General features: G+C 50.6%; 1 protein-coding gene across 1 annotated transcript in view; it reads left to right on the top strand.

Moving 5' to 3' along the window:
• The window catches only part of GABBR2 (gamma-aminobutyric acid type B receptor subunit 2), a 347122-nt gene that overhangs the window by 257734 nt on the left and 70478 nt on the right, over positions 1–18910 (top strand). The window contains exons 9-11 of the mRNA XM_079112233.1: positions 7580–7660; positions 10785–10935; positions 13695–13827. Coding sequence (XP_078968359.1) covers positions 7580–7660; positions 10785–10935; positions 13695–13827 — 365 coding nt within the window. The remainder of the gene's footprint in view (positions 1–7579; positions 7661–10784; positions 10936–13694; positions 13828–18910) is intronic.

Here is an 18910-nt window from a genome sequence, read left to right as displayed (position 1 = left end):
AAGGCCATCTTGCTGGAGTGCCACTCGGCTGCATAGAATTAAGAGTGGAGATGTCACCCACTGAACTTCAGAGTTGTGGGAAAACAGGAATAAAAGGACAGAAACGAACACAGGCTCTTTGGGGCTGGGAGGCTGTCCCCAGTTTTGACACTCCCCTACCCCTTATGATCCAGGGCTTCCCTTTCAGGGAGCCCAAGGAAGGTGGACAGAATTTTTTAGCAGACACTATATGTCACTGAGCCACAGACTCTCCATGTTGAAGGAAGCCCTGACATTCATTCACAGCATTGCCTCTGCTTGGATGCCTCCAGTGATGGTGAGCTCATCCCCTATCATGGGGGAAATACACAGGCTTTGAAGCAGGCATGCCTGACCATCGCTAGCCAGGCAATGGAGCATTGTCTCTCTGAGCCTTTTTTGCAGAGTTTATTTTAAACTAATAAAAGGTGACCATATTCCTTACCTGGAAAGCGATGGTGAGAATTCAATGACATGACACTGTGAGGTTTCTGACTCAGTGACTGGCACAGAAGAAGCCATAGCAACTGTGGGCTTCCATCTCCTCTCCTGGGAGTTTTCGACCATGACCCCAGGTTTATTCCCCACTCCAGAATTCCTTGAGAGAAGCGTGGTCAGGCTTCATAGCCTGGCTTCACGGAGTGCTGTTAGCACTGGTCCATGGAAGTCCCCTGGCTGGATCACCCCCGGGCCCCTCCGTCATTCCCATATCCACCCTGCATCCCCACGGAAGGCAGCCGTCTGAGGCTTACACTGTTTGTCTGTGTCCTCACACACTGCGTGCTATTTTGTGAGTATCTATTTTGAATTTACCTCAGTGCAACTTCATCTTTTTTTACATATTTATTTCTCTTTCGTTCTGTTTTGTGTTGGTGTTTTTCCCACTGGGCACCTTGTTCGTCAGATGCCTCCGGCTCCTGGTGTGCACCTAGGCCACAGCTTCTCCCTGCTCCCTCCAGGGGGCACGTCCACCACATCACCCAGCCGCCCCCTGTGACCCTCAGTTCCCATCCTCATGAGCCCAAGTGTCTTCTTATGGACCCAACTCAGAATTTCTTTAGGACAAATGTTTAGGAGTAGATTGTTGGATCAGAAAGTGTGTGCACATGGAATATGCCTAGAATCTGCCAGACGCCCTTAGGAATGACCAGACCCCTGTCCGCTCCCACTGGCCGAGGGATCCTTATGTTCCTCTCTCACACACATGTGTTGACCAGACCTCTCATTTTTTGGTCAGCCCAAAAGAATAAAGTAATATCCCACGGTGGCTTTAAATATCATTCTCTGATTCCTGGTGAATTTGGGCATTCCTTCCTGTGCTTATTAGTCTTTTATGAATCGTCACTTCTGACCCTTCGACCATTTTTATTTTGAGGTTGCTGTCTTTTTCTTGATTCACAAGAGTTCCTTCTATCATCCGGCTATCGATCCCACATTGGGTTTTAGCTTCGCAGATAGCTTCTCCTGTCCTGTCTCTTGTCTATAAACTTTAAGTCGCTGTTGAATAGAAGTTTTGATCTTGATGTGGATCAACACCACCTGCCACCCATCCTTTGTTTTGGTCCTGTTGTTCGTGTTTTTGAAATTTCTCAACAATCATGGCATTGCCAACATGCCAGGTCTTAGGTGGGCACAGGGGGTGCTGAGATGGGTAAGAGGCAGCCTCTGTCCTTAGGGGCTCTGGGGCCAACGAGGAGTTGACAGGAGACACAGCAGGGTGTGATTTGCCCCTCCACAGAGTGGCAGAGGTGGCTGTGGGCATTCATAGGAGAGACCCTCAGCTCCAACCAGCAGACTCCATGAAGATGCCCAAGAGGGGCGGCATCTGGACTGAGTTCTGAAGGGGCGGTGGGCATTGGCCATGAGGAGAAGGCACTTCTGTGCTATCGTCTCTGGTGTGAGCTGGGTCCCTCAGGCTCCTAGTTCTTGCCCTTGGGCCAGTTTGGTTAAGTCAGGGTGCCCATCTATCCCTGGCAGGTTATACTAGTCCTGGATCATTTGACCAGTGTCCACCCAACTTGTCAAAAATCTCAACAGACACCAGTGAATTTGTTTAAAATGTGGCAATGGTGCCTTGTTGTGATAGTAGAGAAGCAAGTATGTCATGGAAGCTCAGAGTCCAGGTCGCTCTGCGAGGCTGAGGGGGCTGCTCAGACCTACTGCTGTCGGGGAGAGCTACCCTCTGGGGCGGTCCCAGCCAGCCAGCAGATCAGGGGGTGGGAGTGAAACCCCCTCCTGAGGAGCGGCTGTTCACCCTGGAGGACGAGAAGGCGTCAAGGCCCACAGTTGCCACATGGTCCTTGTGTCCTTCTCTGAAGGGCCACAGGAGTGCCCCAGAGCAGTCAGGTCATGTGAGGGGAAGGCCCAGGGAGCAAAACCCTTCAAAGCAGTTTCAGGGTCACAGGATGAGGGTCAGGGGCCACAGTGCCTTCTGCTCACTTGTTTAGCAAGACCAAGGCAGGGGACAGACGTCCCCAGGGTTATCTACAGGAACCATGACAAAGCCCACCCTACCCACCAGCAGCCTGTCTCCAGCTTACAGCTATCTCCTCTATCTGAGTTTCGGGTTTGTTTGGGGTCCTGGAATTCGGTGCATTTACAGAATTGATTTTTGTTGAGCCATGGTTATCTTGTTTTACATTCCAGAGTTAGGCACTGAGTGTGCATGTGTGTGTGTGTGTGTGTGTGTGTGTGTGTGTGTGTGTGTGTGGTTAGCTACTAAACTTCAAAGCATACCTATGCTTCCCTCAAATCAGGGCCAGAGCCAAAGGCGAATGGACATTTGGGGGCATGGAGAGTAGGTCCCAGGTCACAGGGTGTGGGTTCAGCTAAAGCAGAGGTCTGGCAGCCCGTTTGTGCCCCTGCCTGGGAGACACAGCCCAGGAAGGAGGCTGAACCATTCCCAGGTTGAAGCTCTTGCCCAGCTGTCTCAGGGACGCTCCTAGGCCCACAGCCAGAGAATATTTTCAGACTGGACATTTTTTGGCAGTCAAATTTTCACCAATAGGATCTATTTTCTTTACGCATCCAAATCCAAACTCTGAAATAAAGAATGTGCCTAAATTAAAGAGAACACTTCTCATTTTGCACTGCAAGAAGGAAGCAGTATTATTCTGCAGGAAAGGAGGTTCTTTGTTTCACGGTATTTTTAGCCTCTGAGAACCAGAAAATGTCAGTGCTGAAGGGCCCTCATTCCAATCCAGTGGGTCTCAACCCAGGCTACACATTAGGGATAGTCCAAGGAAGTTTTTTAAAATGCTGTCACCCATGACCCACCCCTCAATCCCTCATGTTGGGACCCAGGCATCTGTATTTTCTAGAAATTCTGGGTGACTCTAAGGTCCACTCAAGGCTGAGAATCACAGTGAGACAGTGACAATCTGCAGTGGGGCACAGACCAGGGAGGCCTGCCTATGGCTATTGCCCCCCCCTGCTCAGGACCCCTGCATGGACCTTCTTTCCAGGCTGTGTACAGACCCCTGGTCCACAATCTCCATCCACAAGGTCTGTCCCAATCCAAATAAATGGTTGATACTGTTTACCTGATGGAACTAACCAGGAACCCAAGCATTAGAAGTTTACAGTACTGGTCCTGTCGGTGCAGCCCCCACTCCCAGCTAGAAGAACAGAGCAGCATGATCCTTCCCTCTGCAGGCCCAGAATGCAGGGGATGAGACCCTGTTCCCAGGCAGAAAAAAAACAGCCTCAAGTTCCAAGGAACGGATTGGGCAGCAGGGATCAGAAGACCTGGACACACCCAGGGCAAAGCTCTGATCAGCACCCTGAGCCTGCACAGCTGGGACCCTGTACTCAGGAAAGCCGTCCTAAGGAGGCAGCAGGGCGTGGGCAGATTGACCTGGTAGAATGAGGGGAAAGTGACCTTCCAAATGGAAGGACCAACATGGGAGCGGATAGTAGTAACAAAGCACAGTCTAAGGTAGGACTAAGAGCAACTGTTCCTCACACGTTGGAGCTGAACAAGAAAATGGGCATAAAAGTTATTTGCCATAGCAAATAACTCACAGCTCCTTTTACCATAATCGACATAGCTACCATTCCTTGGACACATCCCAGGGGTCAGGACCCAAGCTGGGCACCTTGTGCGCATGTTGCTCTTTAACCCTCCTGGCAATTCTGAGGGTGCCCAGTTTCAGTTACAGTCACACAAGCTCAGAAATTATCATTTATTTTTCAATCTTTGTCCCTCCAGCCCCCAGCACAGAGCCTGGCACGGAACTGGTACCCAGTGACATTTGTTGAATGAGTGAATGAGATGATTAAACCAGGAAATTAGCCTAGCATCTCCTCAGCACCCAGGATGTCTGAGGCCACCTTGGTCAAGGGCGTGGGAATAACTTTAACCTCTCACCACCTGCAGGGCTGCTTTTGAAGGATTCTTTAGGATGAAATATCTTGGACTGAATCAGGCACTCAATAAACATGGGCTGGGTGACCAGAGCCCTGCTCAGCAGGAGTAGTAACAGTGCACTGAACTGAGAGCCAAGGGACTGGGTTCAGGTGCCCACTGGGTCACTGCCCAGCATGTGGCTGTGAACTGCTACTTAACCTATTTGAGGCCCCGCCCTCCTCTGTAGACTGGGGGAATTAGACCCAATTGATGGTTTGCCAGGAGGACTAAATGCAGGAACTTGTCAAGTGCCTGTGAGCCTCTAAGTCCTGCCCCCAGGGAGAAATCATGGTGATTATGGTCATCGTGGGGAGCCGAGCATTATTTCCTTGCTGGTGCCAGGAACAGTGTATATACAGCAGGTCATGAGTCAGAGGGGCGGGCTGTGTGGCTGGGGGCGCCGTGGGGTGCCAGCCGCACCACTTCCCGGCTCCCGATGATTTATTCCGATCATCCTGCATATTTCATGTGCTGTTCCCCTCGCCAAATAAATAAATCAGGGCCTGCTTCTCTGAGCGACAGGAGCTGACTGGGGCCTCTGTGGGGCTGAGGACTTCAAAGGGCCAGAGCAGGGATGCTGGAGCCCAGCAGAGTGTGCTAATGTGACATTTAGGAGACTGGGCACCCAGGCAAGCAACAACCACCTGCACAGTGTGGCCATACCCCTAATGGCAGGGACCCTTGTGGAGAGAAGGAAGTGACTTTTACAGCTCCCCTTCTACCCACACAGTCAAAGAAACCAGGCAGGAGTGTGGTCCAGGGGGTCCCCTGTCTCCTCTCCTGGATGTTCATAAGGGACCAGAGGTGCATCTGCATTTCTGCAAAGAAATTCACTTGGAGCAAAACCCAGGAGGCAGCTTCCCCAGGTACCCACTTGAAATTCCTTTGTAAGTTCTGAGCATTTTGCTGACCAGGGTCTGAAGCTCTCTGTGGCTTTGCATTCAGGAGGCACAGGACATAAAACTGTATCTCATAAGGAACCCTTTGGGGTGGCCCCTGGTTGCATGGGCTGTCAGGAAAGTCCAGGGTTTGAATATAGCTCTGCTCCTAGTATCACTGGGGACGTGGAAAAAGACTGCATCTCCTCTCTAAGGTAGGACTAAGAGCAACTGTTCCTCACACGTTGGAGCTAAACAAGAAAATGGGCATAAAACAGCCAAGATGAGGCCCACCGTTTTAGTTCATTTTTTTGGTTGCTATAACAAAGTTTCCGAGGCTAGGTACTTTATAGAGAAGAAAGAGCCATGCAGTTAGCTTACAGTTCTGGAGGTTCGTGAGCGTGGTGCCAACTTCAGCTTGGCTCTGGTGAGTCTCGTGCTGGGTGGGACCACAAGGATGGGGGTTTGCTTGAGGGTGGTGAGTGGTATGTAGGGAAGAGGAGTCAGGGTGGGTGCCGGGAGCCCTTCTAGCAACTTATTCTCACAGGAACCAACAAGGTCCCTTAGAGTTGCATGAATCCCATCTGAGGGTGGTATCCTCAATGCCCCCCTACTGTGCCCCTCCTCTTAAAATCTCCTCCACTGAGCACTGTCTACTCGGGGACCATGCTTCCTGCAAATGAACCTCTGGGAACACATTCAAACGTACCCTAAACATGGCACCCACTGTAGGCACTTGGTAAATACCCTCTGCTCCTTCCTGTCTGCTCCCTAGCCTCATCAAGGCCTGCTTTACCCTGGGACTCCACTCTCTGCCCCCTGTTCCTTCCTCTAACCTCCACCTTTCCCTGGATCTGCTTCACCTGTGGTCACCAATCTCCACCATATACCAAAGCCACCAACCCCAGTTCAAGGGGTTTGTGGTGCCAGTCTCTCAGAGATATGCGTCATTGCTGGCCAGCTCCATTGTGAAATTGTCCCTTGGCTTCTAAGATGTTCACTGTCTCCCAGCACCCTGCTCCCGGGGTGCTGGTCACAGCTTCCTAGTCTCCCTTGAGAGCAGCTTTATTCTGCCCACCCTGGAGACCCGTGTTCCCCTGATGCTGCACTTGGCCCTCTCCCCTTCTTGCTGGGTTCACTCTCCCAGGGGTCTCATCTGCCCCCTGCTCCAGCTTCCATGCTGATGCCTCCACTCTCTGCCCCTAGCTCACACCTCTGCCCTGGGCTCCAGGCTCACGGACAGCTCCTGGATGATCCACAGGCACCTCTGGCTCAGCACACCCCAAACAGACTCATCGTCTCCCACTCCTTCCATCTGACCCCCTCCTGCCCCCACTGAGCGCTCGTCACCACCACCCCCAGAAACCTGGATGACTTGCCTGCCCCCACTTCATCTCCCAGCTGATCACCAGATGTGCCTGTTTTACCTGGAGAAAAGAAACCTTTGTCAAATCCGCTCCCCTTCTCCATTCCTCCTGCCACCACCCGGGTCAGTCCTCATCACCTTAACCTTAACAATGACCCAAACAGTGAACTAAACCCAGCAGAGGAACAGTGGCAGGGAGGAAGCTAAGTGTGAGCGCACACTAGGGTTTGCAAACACACTGAACCAGTGCGCACGAGGAACCAGCAGCAGCAGGAAGCTGTGCTCAGTGTGATGCCACAGAGCAACGTGGCCCCCCAAAGATGCTCAGTCCACCCAGAGATGATTGACAGGGCTATGGTGACAAGGACAAGAGAGGGAGGGAATGATCCCCTCTACTCACGGCTGACCAAATCATGCCTAAAATGCATTGGCCAGCCCTGGGTCTACACTCATCAGAAAGACAGTGACATTGTGGGGTGTGGTCCAAGGAAGGGCCTGGGTGGCGCAGGAAGTAGAAATGAGGTTCTGTAAAGAGGGTCAGGGCTGATGGGCCTGTGTCTTAGAGTCTCTAAGGGGTCCCCACGTAGAGGGAACAGAAGTGATCTGTGTGGTCCCAGAGGGCAAAGCCAGCTGAGCAGGGGAAAGCTGCAGGGAGACAGTTCAAAGGTCAGAATGAACTTAGTAAAAGCAGAGAGTCCAGTTTTGGGGTGAGTGGGCTCTCCAGCTTTGAGTTGCCCAGCAGAGGGTGGATACCCAGTTGGGGCGGTCCTAACCCAGATTGGTTAGAGGCCTTGTGATTCTACCTGGAAGGGACATTGGAGGAACAAAACCTGCAGGAAAGTCCAGGATGATGGGAGACAGACACACCCAGGATTCCCATCTAACTGGCCACCATCTCTCTCTCTCCAGACAGCAGAGAGGTGAAGGTGGGAGAGTACAATGCTGTGGCCGACACCCTGGAGATCATCAATGACACCATCAGGTTCCAAGGTAAGGAAGGGGCTTCTCAGAGGGAAGGGTGCACAGTCACTCCCAAGGCTGGACATTGCCTGGGGCCTGGGGATAAGCTGAGTCCTTGACATCACGGGGTCAAGGTCACGCCTCAACACACTCACTGCTCACTCAACACAGGGTCCCAGTCACTCACGTGGGTTTCAGATCCTGGAATGGGTTCCTAGAAATTGCACAGAACGCTCAGTGGGGTGTTTAAGTCATTGGGTGACAGGAGTCATCCTATTTGAAGATGGCCCAGCTAAATTTAGCTCTGTGAAAGGTTTTGGTTGGGTTGGCAATAAGGCTCCTGCTGCTTTTGCTAGAAGACCCTTCCCTCTCTTCTGCTAGAGAACTCCTCCTAGGCTTCTAGAATCAGATCAAACGACACTTCTGTGTAGCCTTCCTTGATCGGCCAGCTGAGCTAATGGCTCCCTTCTCTTTGCTTCTGACTTTTGTCTCTGCCTATTCTATGACCACTATCACCTCACCTTGAAATTGTGATTTGGCCCATGAGCCTCTTTCCAGATTCCCGGTGTCAGTCAGGTCTGGCACATGCTGGAGATCAGTGATATCTGATTTAAAAAGTAATACACGATTGGTCAAGTGGATGGACAAATGAATGGATGGATGGATGGTTGGATGGATGGATAGGATGGTTAGCTTTCTGTACCTTCTTAAAACCAAGGCCACCAGAAAAGGTTCTTCCCCAGGCCCTTTGGTTTAGACTTGTCATGTCCCTCCGTGTCCACTGGATCTATGGAATTCAACTTTAAGGACATTACAAAGCTCGAGTCAGCCTCCAAGTGCCCTTACTGTCCCACCTCTGCTCAGAACTGTGCATGGTCCCCAGTGCTCACCAAGAGGGAGCCTTGCTGTGTGCTGGGTCCCCAAGGCCTCCATTTGGGGGCCATCCCCCAATTCTCTGTCTCTTCTCTCAAATCTCCACAGTCACTGCTTACAGTTCCCCAGAGGTCATGATACCCCTGTACCTTTGCCTGTGCTATACCTTGTCTCCCTGAGCTCCTGGTGACAGCAAAGACTCTTACTCATCTCCCAAGACTCAGCTCCTACTAGTCTCCTCTCTGGAGCCTTGACCCCATCAGGGGGCACTGCACCCCTGCTTGTACTGCAGCTGTCCCATATCTGATGTTGTCACCCTACCAGGACCCCAGGGTGGAGGTCCTCTGCACAGTGGGTGGAGCAGGCTTCAGAGTTACACAGACCCGGGCCCCAATTCTGCCAGGTTCGAAATCCACTCCACACCTAGAAAACCTGCCCCTCTCTAAGATGGGAGGAGCTGACAGGTAGAAAGTGGTTGTCAATCATGATGAGTGAGCAGATAGTGAGGAAGGGAAGACTAAGCACTGAATGGACGGGATGGGAAGCAAGAAAGAAAACTCAGGGCCGCTGCTCCCACTAACGCAGCCCATCGACCCTTTCCATTTGGCTCCCATACCACCTTCACTGAGGTGTACCGTGTGGAGGTACCATTTTGGAAAGAGGGAAGGTTGGAGGAAGGAGGAGAGTTTGGTGTTAATTTTCTGAAGTTGTTTCTAAACAACCGGTCCCCAACTCACGAGTGGTCATATTACCTTCCAACCAAAACTCAGCCCCCTCTCGGTGTCCCAAAAGGGAACTATTTCTGATCCCCCCAGAACTTCTCTTGACTTTGGGAGCCAGAAGGCCCTGAACCAGCTTCTTGCAGTCTAGGTGTGTGGGCCAGGGATGATGAAGAGAGGGGAGGAAGTTTCTAGTTATTGAACTCTTACTTCTAGAAGCAAGAAGGAATATGCCTCTACCTTGTGTCTGCTTTAGCCCTGACTTTCAGCCCCTGAACCCCTCATTTTGAAAATGTCACTTTGTATGAATTGCTTAAGCCTTTACCTTTACACACTAGCAGGTTCCCAGCTGTTTTCAAACCTGGCAACTTCCCTGGATTTCAAGGGTGCCAGTTTTTTAAAAAAACTTCAGCTCACAAATTTAAATGTGTTCAGAAACATTCAATGGATAAACACATTTGAACTTGTGAGCCGAAGTTTTTAAACACAGGTGTTAGGGGGAGTTCTCCACCACCACCACCATCCTGGTGCCCATACTGGTTTGTCTCCTGGGAACTGAGGCCGGTGCCTGTGGCACTACCATGGGGTCATTGTGACCCCCAGTGGGGCTCCCAGGGTTCCCAGCTTAACCACTCCCCTGCATCCAGCAAATTCTCTGTATCCCCCCTGGAGGGAAAAGTCCTGATGTTTCACAATTCCATACCAGAAACCTGACCTGAAATTGTAGCTAAGAAAATTTAAAAAAGGGATTTTCAGGAAGCTGAGAGAATCCCTACATCCCTGATCTCAAACCAGCCTGCACCTGGTAAAACTAAAACAGGACAATTTTGCAACCATGCAGAGAGATGTGTTTTCTCTGAGACCCTCAGGACCCCCTGAGGTTTCTGGCGCCCTTGATGAATGAGCAGGGCAACTCTGCAGACACGTCGAGAAATGGAATCCCACAGTTTCAGTCCAGTCCTAGCTCGGCAGGAAGGGAAGGTAGCTTCTGCCTCCCATGGTTAGCAAGTCTTATGGAAACAGCAAACCAAAGAACTTGTATAACATAGTGACCTTGAGGCAGAAAATCTGCAGCCAGAGCACAAATATGTCACCACGGAATTGACAGGCGGGAGGTCTGCCCTGTTGAGGGGTGATCATTTATCATGTGTGGGTAGGAGCAGAGTCCTCGAGGCCACAGCCAAGATCCTCCTCCATGGCACCCAGTGGTACCTGCTCACATCACCGAGTCCCGAGCCTTCCAAGCCGATGTTACCTTTGGGGATGAATGGTGATGGCTTTCAACAGCATAATTAGACCAAATCAAATCCTAGTCTTCTAATGGCTATTAAATGCCTCACAAACCCCTTATTGATTCTATTTAGAGAAAGAAATAAGTCCTGGCTCTGGCTCCCTGCTGGGCTGACTGGTCAGCCACCGATCCAGTTCACTCAGGAGATAAATGTGCCACGTATACCTTTGTGTGCAGGGGTCTGACCAATGTCACAGACACCTTGGTGAGGATGTCCCTAGGGAATGACTTTGCACTGGGCTCCACTGATGTCTTTCCCTTGACATTATAGGATCCGAACCACCAAAGGACAAGACCATCATCCTGGAACAGCTCCGGAAGATCTCCCTGCCTCTCTACAGCATCCTCTCTGCCCTCACCATCCTTGGCATGATCATGGCCAGTGCTTTTCTCTTCTTCAACATCAAGAATCGGAATCAGAAGTAGGTCGCTTATGCCCTCCTCCAGGACAATGCTATCCGGGTTGTCAACCTCAGGGTCCAAGTGTAGGATCTTCATGTGACAGATTCTCCAGGGGCACAAAGTCCTTAGGGCGGAGTTTCCAAAAGTGTGTTACTCAGTCACCAGGATGATTTAGGCACATGCACATGTGCACAAACACACACACACACACACACATACATATATACATACATACACACATATACACACACACACAGAGGCAGGGCTGCTGATTGCACAGGAGTCCTTGGTCAACTCAGTTTGGAGACGACCAAGTTAAATAAAATGGAAGACTCCAAGTCCACAGACCTTCTCGGATCTTTGGATATGCTTGGCATTTGTATGATCCCAGAGTGGAGATCTGGAAAACAGAATTCTCCAGCTTCTCTTCCCCCTCCCAGGTGTCTTTGGAAATCACTGATGGATGGGGGGTGGTTCCTGTTGGAACATGTGACAGTGCAGAAGCCCCTGCCTTACAGCATCTTGTTTGACCCTCCTGATTACTTCCTGTGTTACAGATGAGAGCTCCCAACCTCCATGACAGGGGACTGCTGTCCACATGTGGAAGGGCCTGTCCCCTGGGTTTCTTGTCTTGGTTGCTTTTCCCCAACACATGTCCTAACCCTCCCAAGGACAGAGCTTCACTCTGAATTATTCTGGTCATTCGTGGGCCGAAGGGGCCACAACTACAGGCACTGATGTTGACCATGCCCAGCAGGCTTCTTGGGTTTCCATGGTGAATCCCCGTAGGCAGCTCCCACCTTGTGGTGGGAGAGGCTGAGCAGGGTTCAGAACATGGTTATCCTGGGGCGACCTTGGTGTCCACCACAGCACCATCACAGCACCCCAGCTCTGCCACCATGCCCAGAAGCCACATTGGGTCACCTCACAGTCTACCAGGAACAATATCAATTCCTCCTGCTTGCAAAGGAGGAATTTGGAAGCTCCAGGCTTTTGTGGGGGGTTTTGTATTTTTGCTGTTTGGGGTTTGTGTTTTTTGGTATTTTGAAGCAATTGCTTAGATCTAACCCATTTCCTGAAGAACAAATTAGAGTTTCATTCACCTGTTGTTTTATTAACCACAATAACATGTATATAGCTACAAAAAGACTGAACCATCTTTTTCTACTTGGTACAACCCTTGAATGATAGCTGTGCCTGTGAGCACTTGGCACCAGCTGGACACAAAGTGGGCTCCCCGTCATTGTTGGAATGCCTTCCTACCCACCTCAGGAATTCCCATCGGAACAGCGAGCTGCCCCAGCATAAGCTGAAGCGCTTTGATTCCTTAACTACCCTCTCATGGCCTCCTGGGGAAATTGCCATTACTCTTTTCAACAGGCAAAACCAACTGAAGTTTTTAGCTGGATTTGCTTTTGAAAATCTGCAGAGATAGGAAATAAATAGCACTTGGTTCCCAACCCCCATCACTTCTACTTTCCTAAACGCCACCCATCCTAAAAGGGCCGCCTGCTCCTGGAAGCCTGCCCCTACTGCTGGCCCTGCCCTCCGGGTCTGCTCTGCTAATGAGAATGAGGCCCTTCTCGGTCTATGGCTTAGGAAAGGACCACCAGGGGCCCATGCCAGCTCGGCGCCCCGGGGGCCCTAGGCAGCATGATCAACCAGGCTGTTTCGCAGGCAGGAAACGTGGTAGAGTTGAGGGACTTGTCTAGGGTGTGCCTCTGGAGGGTGGCGAGCCAAGCCCTGGCCGCCGGACCTGAAACTTTGTATGTAGTCCACACACAGAACAGCAGCAGGCTTTTTATTTTCCTACGGCTTTTACATGTTGCACGTTTAAAATGTGAAGGATTAATAGAACTGCAGAATGCAAAGAAAAATGTTCAGGGAACAACTGACTATAATCACAATCTGCCAAAGAGTCCCTGAACATGTTGGAAGAGGGGGACCAGAAAACTTCAGGCTTTCCAAGCTGATTGTGCTGGAGAGCCAGGTACCTCCAAGGACAACTCCAGCCCCCCAGTGGCTTCATTTGGTCCTGGCTTGCTGGGCACTTGGGAACTACCACAAAACTCCTGACGGAAGAGGGAGAGAATTATGGGAGAGTTTGGTGGTATAAGGAATGCCCCCAGCTGTAAGCTGGTGAATACAGAGTGGAGGCTGGGGGATCCCGTGTCTGACTGCTAGGGCAGGGACAGCGACCGGGAGAGGTGTTCCTACCACATGTGTGGCCCTCAGTGTGAGCTTCCCGAGTGCTCAGAGCAGCCATTGCTGAGAGCTCCCTGGACGGTGATGACCACGGTTCCTAAGCAACCCCAAAGACCCCCTGACATCTGTGCGCGGCAGGGTCCCTGCTCACTGTGGAAGGTCACTCCAATGTAGAATTCCCTCGATCGGCATATGTTCCCAACCCTGGCCAAAAGACCCTGTTGACTTAGCACTGTGGATTAGAATTGAAAATTAACCGATGAAGAAGCCGAGCCTATAGATCAAGTTCACCCGTTCCTAGGGAAGAGATAGGTGAACTTGACAAAGGAGGCAGGGAAATCAACGATTAGAAAGGCACAGTCGTCTGGGCCCCTTTGACTGCCACTACCAGGGGCAGTGGTTCCAGGGGCAGTGGCCCCTGGCAGGCGAGGGTCAGGGAGTAAGGGGAGCTAGGCTTCCATTTTCCTCCCCACATCTAGCCTGGGCCTCTGGGCACACAGGGAGGCACTGGGAAGTGTGTTGAAGGAATGACCAGCTCAGCCCCTCTGTGAATGTGCCACCTTTCTCTTGTCAGGCTGATCAAGATGTCGAGTCCCTACATGAACAATCTGATCATCCTCGGAGGAATGCTCTCCTATGCCTCCATTTTCCTCTTTGGTCTCGATGGATCCTTTGTCTCAGAGAAGACCTTCGAAACCCTCTGCACCGTAAGTCATTCGCACGTGCCAATGGTATATGACATAGGGTCTCTTGGTGACCCCAGCCACCCACACAGATGCCAACCAGGAAATGTGTGAAAATATGTGGATAAGAAGAAAATGACCCATTCAGCAGTTCTGCATCTCAACAGGGGAGGGTGGGATCCTTTCAGACCAGAAGGAGCATGAACCACCCAGGAAGTTAAGGTGACAGTTAACAGGCCCCCCAAAGGTGACGGGATACCCCAGAAAAGGGAGGAAAGAGAATCACCAGAACCTCGTCAGCACTGAGTCAGGTTCAGGCCACCTGGATGACCACCAGAGAATGGTATGTTTGTGTGACTGACCTGCTTCACTCAGAAAAGCTGTAGCATGATTTTCTATTTCACTGATATTTCTTTACTTTTTATTTTTTTATTTTTTTTTATTGTAAACAAATGGGATACATGTTGTTTCTCTGTTTGTACATGGCGTAAAAGCATACCATTTGTGTAATCATAAATTTACATAGGGTATTGTTGTTTGATTCATTCTGTTATTTTTCCCTTCCCCCCACCCCTCCCACCCCTCTTTTCCCTCTATACAGACCTTCCTTCCTCCATTCTTGCCCCCTCCCTAACCCTAACTCTAACCCTAACACTAACCCCTCCCTCCCCCCATTATGTGTCCTCATCTACTTATTAGCGATATCATTCTACCTTTGGTTTTTTGAGATTGGCTTATCTCACTTAGCATGATATTCTCCAATTTCATCCATTTGCCTGCAAATGCCACAATTTTATCATTCTTTATGGCTGAGTAATATTCCATTGTATATATATATACCACAGTTTCTTTATCCATTCATCAATTGAAGGACATCTAGGTTGGTTCCACAGTCTGGCTATTGTGAATTGAGCAGCTATGAACATTGATGTGGCTGTATCTCTATAGTATGCTGATTTTAAGTCCTTTGGGTATAGGCCAAGGAGTGGGATAGCTGGGTCAAACGGTGGTTCCATTCCAAGTTTTCTAAGGAATCTCCACACTGCTTTCCAGAGTGGCTGCACTAATTTGCAGCCCCACCAGCAATGTATGAGTGTACCTTTCTCCCCACATCCTCGCCAACACCTGTTGTTGCTTGTGTTCTTGATAATCACCATTCTAATTGGGGTGAGATGGAATCTTAGGGTGGTTTTGATTTGCATTTCTCTTATTACTAGAGATATTGAACATTTTTCCATATGTTTGTTGATTGCTTGTAGATCTTCTTCTGTGAAGTGTCTATTCATTTCCTTAGCCCATTTGTTGATTGGATTATTTGCATTCTTGGTGTAGAGTTTTTTGAGTTCTTTATAGATTCTGGAGATTAGTGCTCTATCTGAAGTATGATTGGCAAAGATTTTCTCCCACTCTGTAGGCTCTTTCTTCTCTTTACTTTTTTTTTTTTTTTCATTATTGCTCCCATCAGGAGCCCTTGGAAACACTTTTTTCTTTCTTTCTTTTTTGGGAAACACTTTTTCCTAATCATCTCTCCCACAAAATTTTAATACCAGAGATGCCCTGTATGTCTGTGTGTGTACTCTATGTGCATACACATAAAAGATTGATATTTTCCACATAAAAGAACCAGTATTGACTCCCAAGGGGGCGGTACCATCCCATGGAGGATGTATGTATTCAAGGAAGCCCAATGCAATATGATTTATTTACCATATTTTAGAAAAATCATCTTGAAAAGTAATTAGCATTTAAAAATCTTTACTATCCAAAGAAATGCCCTTTGGTTATGTTTTTTTTTTTTTTTTTTTTTTTTAAGTTATTCATTAGTAATTAGCAATTGTGTGAAACTAAGTGAGTCTTGGCTAAAAGTTAACAATTTGGGGACCAGTTGGACCAGTTATTTCTGGACTTGAACAATGGTGACCTCTCAAAACTGGTGAGCCATTTGGGTCTCTTTACTGTCCCAACTGCAATAATTCTCCCGGTCCTCCACCTGGAAGATCAGAGCAACAGGGGCTAACAAAGCATCAGTGTGGACTGGATTAATCCAAAGTCAGCTCTCTGTGGTGGCTGTTTCTCTTGAGCTGTGGGGGAGCAGGGTAGGCCCATTTGTGCAAAGCCGTCTCTTCTAGGTCCCATCTATTGCTCTGACGTTTCAAGTCGCCCACTGCTGAGCAGTGGTGGGTGAAAACCTGGCGTTGAGGGACGCGCCAGTGAAGGACGCCTAAAACAAGTGGCAGGCCACTTTCAGGGCTACAGCTAGTTCCTGTGCTCTGGGACAGCATGTGGAAAATGGGGAGGCCCCCGGGATCCTGTGTTCTGGGTGACGATGCCCCCTGATTCCTGCAGATGATTAGATCAGACTGCTGCACAGCATCAAGATATTGATGTTTCCAGTAATTTTAGCGTGAATCATCCAACTAGAGAGATGTCTACAGATACGCTTACCCCACCTAAGGCGCCCACCGAGCCGTGCGAGGTCAACTCCTCAGTCACCCAGGGGGCAGTGAAGCCAGGCGTGCCCGGGCACCCTCCACTCCGGAGGTGGACCTGGAGGGAGGTATACCCCAGGAGTTCCAGGGCTCCCTTGGGTCATGCTTCCCACCCCCAGCTTTCTGATCCAAGTTCAGCAGTGCCCCTCCTGCTACCTGGGAGGTAAGGAGGTGATTGGAAGACACACGTTCCTGCCCAGGGTCAGCTTCCAAAGACGCTGAGCCCCTCAGAGGTCCTTGTGAGTGTGGATTAGCAGGGTTCTTCCCAACGCTCTGAGACCCTCCGGAGCTGCTGTGTGGAAGTGTGGCTGGTGTCAGGGGAGGAGGGAAGCCCACTAAGTCCCTGAGGTTGCTGCATCAGCACAACTTTTATGCACAGTGACGCCCTGCCCTTCAGGGCATTATCACTGTGGCTCAGCCTTCCTGGGCCATGGTGGAGCCTGGGAGAGCGACTGCCCTGAGGCTCCCTGCCCCAGTTAAACGAGAAGGGGTGTGAGGATTCCCTCTCCCATCTCCAAAGTGCTTCAAGCCCCTCCGCAAGTTCAAGGGCATCACGATGGTGACAATAATGAAAATGGCACCAGGGCTGGTCTGGTGAGACCCAAGGCAGACACAGAGAGCTGCCTTCCCAGACGGTGTCTCCACCCGAGAGAAGCCACTGGGTCACCCGTGTTTTGACCAAAGCCTGTTGCAGCTCAGGTGCTTTCTCAAGTTTGACCTGAATTCTACAAACGCTACAAGAAAGGGACATCCCCCACGCCCGGCATTTTCTTTTAATGAAGCCTGACATTCTATTCCAGGAGCTGCACTCATTTGTGTGAGAGGAAGCTTGTCCTGGGAAGCCTGGGAGGGCGTATGAATAAATCATAAAGCTTCACAAATCGGCATCAGCAGGCACGAGGGCTCGGGAGGAGGTGGAGGCTGCTGCTCACACCTCTGGGAATTCACGATTGGCAGTCGGGTCCTTTCAGGGCTGTGCTAAGGGAACCCGCATTCGTGACTTGGGGAAAGGCTCCAAGGAATTCCTCTGGGTGAAACTGGGTCAGCAAAATGTGTGCCTGACTGGGGCTGGGGTCACTTACTGGATCGTTCCCTGCAGGAGGGACTGAAAGCTCTTGAATTTAGAACCTGCTACTGTCCCCAGTGACCTGGGGGCCACATGGTTTGTATTCCACTGACCTGCAGCAGGCCGGCTCCTTTATTCCACGAGCTTTCTCGGGTTCTCTTCTTCTGGAACTAGAAGGCTGCTCCCACCCCCGGTCCTTGCCCAGCAAGCTCTGGGCTGATGGGCAGCAAGTGCAGATCCCCAATGACCTCAGTTTTGTCATCTATAAGATATAGATGACAATAATAATAATATTTTCATCTATAGATGACAAGAATAATAATATTCCCCTGAAGGATGCGACATGGGTTCAAAGAGATGACTCAGACAGCTGCCTGGTAGGTAGGGTGAATGCAGGAGGGGCTGATGGAGGGAGGGTGGGCGTCACAGTGAGCCACCTTGTCTCCTGGCCAGTGTGGTTTCCTGGTGTTCCACACTGGGTTCTGTAAGCAATCTTCAAGGCCAAGGGACAAGATAGACCTCAAAGTCAGCCTTGGGTGTGGTGTAGAATGTCACCTGCTGCCCTATAAATGCTCCCTTTTTATCTTTTAATTTTTAATATGGAAACGAAATGCAATGATAAACAACGCACAGCCCCTTCAGAAGAAGCCCATGACAGTCACAGACCAGGCCTCTCTCGGGACCGGCTGGGTTTCTGCTCCATAGGGCCATTCTAACCTGCAAGGGGCGGGCACGCGTGTGAGCACCTGTGCACGGACGCACGCACGCACAATCCTGCTACTAGGGAAGCGCTACACTTAGCTCCCATCCCCCACCCTCTGACCCTTTCTGGAATCTTCCCAGCCTGTCAGTGCCGGTTTCAGCAAGTCTTGCAAACAGCTCCAGCTACATGGTGCTGTCTCCCTGGACACTGTGTCAGTAGTGGAATCACCATAGCAACACGGTCCCTGTGGGCACAGAGCTGCCTGGGAGGATGATGCTGGGTGTGGGCCAGAGCCCCAGTGCCAAGGGAAGGGAGTGCCCACTTGCACTGACAAGTTGGCCTGGCACAGGAAATCCAGCCACTGTCAGCCAGGAAAGGGAGCCAGGCCAAGAAGAGAAATGCATAGGCCCAGTGGGCACAGGCAGAACCCCAGCTCTGGAGTGCAGGGTAGCAGGGACTCTGTGGAGAGGCTGAGGCGGCCTGCACGACCTGCAGTTCCTCGTGGGTCTGCAGCAGCCTCCTGGGCTCGGGAGCGCCCTGGGGTGCGGTAGGCAGCAGCTTCACTACCTCCCCCAGCCCGAGCCCTCATGGAGTTTAGTACTGTCAACTATGCTTCCCCAGGGGCTCCTTCCAGAGCCCACGACCACCCTGCCACCTGTCCTGCATTGCTAGGTGGCAGGGCTGAGGCTCCCAAGAAGCCTTGTTGGACTGCAAAGATGCCTGCTCTGTGTCTTTCTCTTTTTTTTTTTAAGAAATGCTTTGATTTTTGTTAGCTAGCTTACACCAGGAAAAACAGGTCAACTGATTTCTTAGGGATCCAGTCAATTTTTTATCCCAACCAAGATTTTT

Source organism: Sciurus vulgaris (assembly GCF_902686455.1).
Source record: "Sciurus vulgaris genome assembly, chromosome: 15".
In the NCBI taxonomy this organism is placed as follows: domain Eukaryota; kingdom Metazoa; phylum Chordata; class Mammalia; order Rodentia; family Sciuridae; genus Sciurus; species Sciurus vulgaris.
Note: the sequence above shows the minus strand (reverse complement) of the source record. Positions and strands in the feature narration are given on the sequence as shown.